Source organism: Manis javanica, chromosome 4 (genome assembly GCF_040802235.1).
Source record: "Manis javanica isolate MJ-LG chromosome 4, MJ_LKY, whole genome shotgun sequence".
Taxonomy (NCBI): Eukaryota; Metazoa; Chordata; class Mammalia; order Pholidota; family Manidae; genus Manis; species Manis javanica.
The window spans coordinates 70,967,214-70,974,897 of NC_133159.1; the positions used below are offsets into that span (position 1 = coordinate 70,967,214).

A 7,684-nucleotide genomic window follows, 5' to 3' on the forward strand; every position below is an offset into this window, starting at 1 on the left:
AAACTAACTGTGGCTGCCCAGCTCTGCACACTTTTTCTGCCTGTGGGCCTTTGAATTTGTTATTTCTTCTTTCTTGAATACTCTTTCTCTTCCTTGCTCCCCAACTACCAACCTCTTCATCTGCTTAACTTCCTCTAGTCCTCTTTCAGGTCTACATGTCATTTCCTCCAGGTAATCTGCCCCAGCCCTTCAGGTCCTCAGGTTGGAGTAGGTGTCCCTTCGGTGGTACTCTCAAAATACACTGATTGCCTTATTAGAGTCTTTATCAAATTGTATTGCAATTGCCCCATTCTGTGTCTCATTTGTTCAGAAATGGTAAAATACAAAAGCCAGAACAAATTCTATCTTAGTTGTTGTCATGGCAACCCCAATACTCAGCACAGGGTCTAGAACATAAATAGGTGCTTAAATGTGTTGTGAATGAATGAATGGTACACCAGCACCTCCACTCTCGCACGATGACAAGGACTAGTTAGTGAAAACACCCAAAGATTTCAACAGGAAGAACCACTTGGCTCAGATCCCAATCAGGAAGTCCCTCTTCCTGCGAAAGTGGGGCATGCACCTTCTGCCCTCTTATTGCTACAGCCTGGAGATGACAGGCACAGCTGGCTGGAGAACAAAGTCCCAGGGGCAGAACTGACTGTAAAATCAGCAGTGCAGCACAGAGCGTTCATAGTGCTGATGAGACCAAGTGCTCTAGCACAGAATAGCCACCCCAGAGTTCGCAGTGACACACACGGCTTAGCGAGCTCCTGACTAGGCCTTGGCACTGAGTAAAGCTTGAATAATCAAGTTTATTGAGCAATGAGTCCAAACAAAAAGGACATAACCATCTGAGAAGCTGAAATGGTAACAGTGTGGGATGCCCAAGAGTCTCTCAGCAGACCTGGCAGAACAAAAAATGGTCCAGAGCAGAACTGAGGGTGTTCTCAATAAGGCCTCCTCTAGTTCTAATCAGAGAAACCAGCCGTGGATGCCAGAACCCTACAGAACAACACACGGTATGGTGCACAGATACATTTCCACGGTCCCTCTATAGTAAAGTGCAGAGGGCCCTCCCATCTGCAAGGTGGGCTGGGGGCTGACAGGATGGGCTCTGGAGTCGAGCAGGCGAGGTGTGGAACTTTGTACTGCCACCTATGAGCGCTGGGGATGGAGGCAAATTTCTCCACGTAAAGTGGGAATAATAACAGTGCCTGTCTCTCAGGATGGCTGTGAGGGCCACATAAGGAAAAACATAACACTTGGAAAGTGTCTGGCAAATAGTAACTGTTCAGTAAATGTTACATAATTATCACTGACAAATAGTAATTATATGTCCAAGTTTGCATCAAAAGGCCCTCCCAATTACCATTAGTGATCAATACCCCGACTGCACACCAACCAGGAGCCAGGGTGGCTGGCATCAAAGGTGCTGCTATGATGAGGCCTACTGCTGCCTTCACGCTTTGGGTGTCCTTCCTTGGGCCTGTGCGGCTTGAGGAAGCCAAGTTCCAAGAGGGAACTCAATTACCTAGAGGATCAGCCGGACAAAACATCTTTACCTGGCTCTACACAAGAAAAGTCACCTTTTCTTAGATATTTCTTGAAAAACAGATGGATAGAAGTCATTATTTGCCTACAAGTTATGCTGGAGAGAACTCTGAGACTTTAAGTTGATCTTGTGAGTTTTCAGTTCTGCAACAAGATAGTGGTTGTTCTCTTATTTGCAGGCGATACTGAAAGTAATGTAGGTTGTCACTACCAGTCAAGGGGTCTTAGACTGTAGTCTGTTAATCTCTAGAAGGCCCAGTGAACAGATCTGAGGTGGAAAAATATTAGGAAAGGTATGGGAAAACTTTAATAAATTTAAATTTTAAAATGAATAGAATTTTTTCTCTTAAATGTTAGAAGAACTTCTGTAAGCATTGTCTCTACTCTCCATAACAGAGTGAAATATAAAAGTGCTCGCTATCCAGGACCCATCACACATGTATACATGTCAATTTCTTTCCAGTGTGCTATGAGAGATGGAAGAGCTGGGCGTGGAGTTAACCTTTCTCTGTCTCTGGAATGTGCTGGAGAAATTCTTCCAATTCTCTGCCCAGGTTTTTTTCTCTGCTTGGCTGTTTGCTTGGACATTTTTGAACAAAAAAATTTCAGAGAAAAATGCTAAACTAATGTGAGAAAAAGGGGCAATCATATGAAAAATCTGAAAATCACTTCTGTGAATCTTAACAATATATATGCACAAAAACAATAATAGTGACTAATAACCTTAGAAGCCTGTATTTTTGGGGCTGCCTAGGATCTACTAAATGTCAGATGGGAAAATATTGATATCTAGTAGAAAATGTCATGTTGCTTTAAGCTGTTGAGTGGCTTATTTTTTCTGTCAATGCCTTGAGTTATGTTCAAAGTGTGATTCTAAAGGGATTTGTCAAGCACATGTTTTAAGAACAGTGTAACAGCTCATACAAGTAATTATGGTAGAAAGAAAAGGTGACCTGTTACTTAATGAACACTCCATTTATAGGTGCTTGGTTATTTTCACATTTCTGCCTATTACAAAGGAAGAGAAACTCATCACTGAATGCCAGAGGAAATGCTACTTTTCTCGCCAGAGTGTTTGCAGCAGCATCGACCTTAGGGCAAGGAACTGGAACAAGGCCCTCAGGACCCTCAAGGGCTGGGGCAGGAAGCCCAGAGCAAAGCAGTGATAGGGTCCTCCAAAAATGCGTTGGAAGAAAATTTTACTGAAATGCAAACACTGAAAGATATCTGTTCCCTGATGTATAAATTTGAAAATAAAAATATTAGTATCAACCATTTAATGAGGGTTTGCTATGTCAGGAAATTTGCATATGTTATTTCCTTTAATCCTTTACAAGAACCCTGTGAAGTAGGTATTATCATCCAAGTTTGATGAAGGAAGGTCACACAGGTATTAGGTGACAGAAGCAGAAGGAGAAAGCAGTCCCTTTGTCCCCAAATGTCATATTCTTTGGCCCTACAGCAGAGCCCCTAAACCCCCTTGATGGCCAGCCATTCCCCTCACTAGGGAGAGAAAGGAAACATTCTGATCCCAACAGGAGGGAAATGGCCATGTTAGTGCACAAACTTGCACTTCTACACCATTTTTAAAATTTCTACCCAATGGGACCTACATTATCTTATCTATTCCTCACAAAATCCCTGTGATTTGGTAGAAAGGAGCCCTATTTTAAAATAAACTAATTCAGAGATGGTAAGTGAGTTGCCCAAAGGCACACAGCTAACAGGCAGACTGGTATAGTGGAACGAGTCTGCTGAGACTGAAGAGTCACATTCTACTTACATGATAGTAGGCAGAACTCACCCAACACTGAGAGAGGCCCCCCTGCCCAAGGCATCAGTTTTTCTAGCACTTCAGTCATTTTTTTTAATTATAGGGGAATTCTAAGCTGAGATGGATTCTGTGTTTACAGCAGGGGAATTTAAGCCATGAAGTAGTAAGGAAAGTCAAAGGGTGACTGTTGGAGCAGGATGAAAATTCAGCTCCATGCCTTCAACAGCAGGACACTTGAATTGCATTGAATATTGACTTTTATCTGCATTTGAAAATGTGCTTATTTATGGTCATTCGAATCATAACACCAAAGCATTGTTTTTAGTCCATCTGCAAAGATAGATAAATAACCGAGTCATGGAAGAAAAGGAAACAAGGTGGGAAGAAACCAGCATTTAATTAGCACCAGTACTGTGCCAGGGGCTGTGCACACAGGATCTCACTGCATTCTGATGGTACTCTGTGGAGGTACACATCACTAGTTTCACCTTGAGAAAAGGAAGCTGACACTCATGAGGTAAATAGTTTGGTCAAAACCATGTGGCTGAAGAGAAGCAGGACCAGGCATGGAATCCAGGTCTGCCTGATGAGTTTCACTACACTCAGCTGCCTCCCAAATGTGGCATTACAATGAAGTTCTTTATAATGGGATTTTTACCAACATACCCACTTTTATTAATGTCTCTGATTCTATTTAATTCATTCTAAATTCTACAAAACTCCAAAACAGAAGTTTCTGAACCCTTTATTCATTCAATCCTTACATTCACCTATATTTACATAGCTCCTTTACATAGCATACAGATAAGCACCCTGGGTACGTGCTGGAGGTACAACAGCAAACAAGGCAGATGCTGTTCTGCCCTAATAGAGATTATGCACTAGAACAAACATTTTTGGTACAGAACTCAAAAGTTAGTACTTTAGACTTTGCAGGCCCTATGGGCTCTGTTGCAACTCTTCAGCTCTGCCATTATAGCAGAAAGTAGTTATACCTAATACATAAATGAATGGGTGTCACTGTGTTCCAACAAAACTTTATTTACAGAAATAGGCAGTGGGCCAGATTTGGGCCACAGGAATTTACTAACCCCTGCTCTCTAAAGAAAGACTAAGAAAAGTAACCAAGTAATTAGAACACATTGTGATAATTTAATTGAAAAATGCAGTGAGCTCTGGGACACCTAAGTCAGATTGAGAGAGATCAAGGATAGAACTGGCATCCACAAAGCCACCTAAATGATGAGTAGGAATTAACCAAATAAGTTTTTCTGGTCCTTTTCCACTTTTTCTGTTTATATTTTCTTTTAACCACATTTCTCATTAACAATTTTTGTTTTACAAAATGAGTCATTTTGCTTGTCTCATTCCTTTTCATCAAAATAATTCCAGTCCTCCTTTCTCCTGCAACAAGTACATCAATTTTTTTCCTTCAGTCTGTCACATTCTAGATTTTACTCAGTACATCAACAGTCTTGTAAAAGTTTGAACAAAAATAAAGTTGAACTTAAACACACATTTTTGGATAAGTAAACCATACCTCAAAAGGCTATAGAAAATGAATAAACAAAGCCAGCAGCCTGACTCTCAGAGGTCCTCACAGGATGACTGAAATCTGATGAAGCCAACACAGACCAGGGTTTGGAAAAACCCAACTTTATTTCAATCTCAAAAATTTCTCACAGTATAGCTTCAAGGAACATGAACTCACAGCCAAAAATCAAAAGTACACAGGGGTAGCAAGGTATCGTGAGAGTCACAGAGACAACAGGTAGCAAAGTCTGGCCTGCAAAGACAAGGTATTAGAATTACTGACACAAAATATAAGATACTTAGTATTTTTACAGAAATAAAAGACAGATTATATCTTCTTGAGATAGAGTATATTTTCTCTTAAGCAAGAAACAAGAGGCCATTAAAAAGACCAAGTAAATTTGAAAAATAAACCAAACAGAACTTATAGAAATGCATAAGTACATGCATAAGTATAGAAATTAATAAGTACATAAAGAAATGGATTAAATGTAACTGAAGAAATAATTACTAATTTGGAAGAGATAGACTAAGTAACAGGTTAATGTTGCCAAAGAGAGAATTAGAGAACTGGAAGAAAGAGGCAAATAAAGAATCAAGGATTAATGAAGAGCTACAGGGGACAGAATATATGAAAGAGATATTAAGTGTATTAGAAATATACGATACAAAGAACCTGGGGGAGGGCAAAATTTGAAGAGATAAAGACTGAGATTTTTCAATAATTTTGAGAATTATTGGATGAATGAATGTAAACCTTCAACCATACAATCAGAAACCCACTACCAAGTGAGGAATTCTTCCTTGTTCATTATACTTGGCCAAATTACAACAATGTGATTTTTCTGCTATTCTGAGAGGTAATCATGTTGTGAAGGAGATGTGGTATTTTCATAATATTGTACTACTTGGGTTTCAAAAGTGGGTAATTGTGAAAAACATTCTGTCCACTTTCCATATTCTCCATCCACCAAATTTACTGTTTCTTTCTACAACATTCCTTTGATGTTTTCAGTAAAAAACAGAACACACTGGCATCTAGGCTTTAGGGTGATGTGGAAATCTCTGGAGCCCTTCAGTGTCTGGTACAATGTTTAACCCCTAGTGATTGCATAAGGAAGGTTGTTGACTGACAATCAGCATGATCGTATCAGCAACAATGGGAGGTGAGAAAGCTTATTGAAAAGGACATATCTGAAGGACAGTAACCTCTGGATCTAGCAAAAATAATCCTAATAAAAGTGTCCCCCAGCCCAACCACAGGAAGGCCTCAGGTTGTGTAAAACTAATTTTAACTATACCTTTATGGATCATTTAGTGTTTGCCAGGCATTGTGCTAAGCATGTATAATGAGGAGAAAACAGGAATTATTTTATATCCTTTCAACAATTGTTCTTTAGCTTACATAACTGAAAACACCTTGCTTATATTCTCTAAATGCAGCAATGAATCCTAAGCCTGGTGTACTCAGCTATACCACTGTAATGCCAAACAGTATCACAAGATAAGTGAAATTAGTTTTATTTCATGTTAACATAGAAAAGTAAACCTAATGCTATTAAATTTTTTTTTTAATTGATAAAAAGGTTGGGGTTGCTGAAATCCTTTTTTCTAAGTGAAGTAAGACATATATAAAACAAAATGATACCCACGGAGGAATGGTCAGAAAAATGTTTCTTGGTTCATCAGTTTGGTAGGTTGTGAATCTACCAGATATAGCCTAAGCCTTCACCTGAGGGCAGCGAGTCTCAAAGTTTAGGGTGCATCAGTGTCACCAAAACTTTGTGAAAACATTGATTCCTAAGCTAAGCTAGAAAGATTATGATTTAGTAAGTTTGGGTTCAGACCCAGAATTTGGTCCTTTCTTCAGGAAAATGTGGGCAGATGGTCTAGAACAACCTTCTCAAAACTCTGTCTTAGGACAAATAAAGCCCCAAGCCCTCCCTTTCCTATGAGCCCTAAGAATCCTGAACAATTCCAACTCAACCATAGATGTGGTCCAATTTACAAGGGCCCACTTTGGACTGGATCCCTAAATGACTCTGATACAGGTCCATAATAAGAAGGGGAATCAGAGTCATAATAATTTACATGCATTGGAAAAATTGCTATTTATTATAACAGCATTTTTAATAATTGATTCAAATTTAATAATTAGTGCACTTAAAAAATCTTTTCATATGCCTATCTACCCCTTCACTCATGTAAAAAGAGAAGGGTCTCACCTTTTTATAGTCGTTATGGTAATGGGCCATTTTCTCTTGGCCTTCAACGTCAGATGTAGTTTCAAGAATGAGAAAGAATAGTTTGGGCAAAACAGATGTTTGTAACATTTTTTATTTGACCTGAACGGTGAGTGGTCAATATGTTTACCTGATTGCATTACAGCCAATTGGACACCAAGTCCTCTTTAAAGTAAAGTGCCACGTTGAGTGGCTACAACCAGGAGGTGGAGAGGATATGTAAACATCTTTGATAGAATACAACTGAATTTGTTCTTACTTTTAAGCAACGCTTTGAATTACCCTTTAGGAACTGTTTCCTTAAGATAGAGAATATTACAACTGATAGACCTTACTTATTACTAAGACATAGATTTTGTCGTTTCTGTTTAATGCATGAACCCCAAGTATTTTCTCTTACTCAGAGAGAGCCAATCATGAGGGAAAAAGCATAAAATAAATCTAATTCAACATCTATCTACCAACATGGAGTTTCCTGTTCAGATTTCATGATGTTCACTCCAAAGAGTTAACTATGCAACCCATTTTTCTCTCCACAACTTTTGATGACTTTGCAAGCTAGTCAACAATTCAATACAAAGGCATCCGGAGTCACGCT

General features: G+C 39.2%; 1 protein-coding gene across 4 annotated transcripts in view; it reads right to left on the minus strand.

The window, feature by feature from the left end:
• Positions 1–7,684, minus strand: part of LOC108386581 (uricase) — a 73,182-nt gene that overhangs the window by 21,061 nt on the left and 44,437 nt on the right. The window contains exon 1 of one of the 4 annotated variants that reach the window (XM_073234204.1): positions 7,069–7,168. The exons of 2 other annotated variants lie outside the window; for them this stretch is intronic. In XM_073234204.1, the coding sequence (XP_073090305.1) occupies positions 7,069–7,098 (30 nt within the window). In that variant the 5' untranslated portion in view covers positions 7,099–7,168. Of the gene's footprint in view, positions 1–4,850; positions 4,872–7,068; positions 7,169–7,684 lie in introns of those variants that run through there. One more of the 4 variants, XM_073234205.1, reaches the window with a different exon arrangement.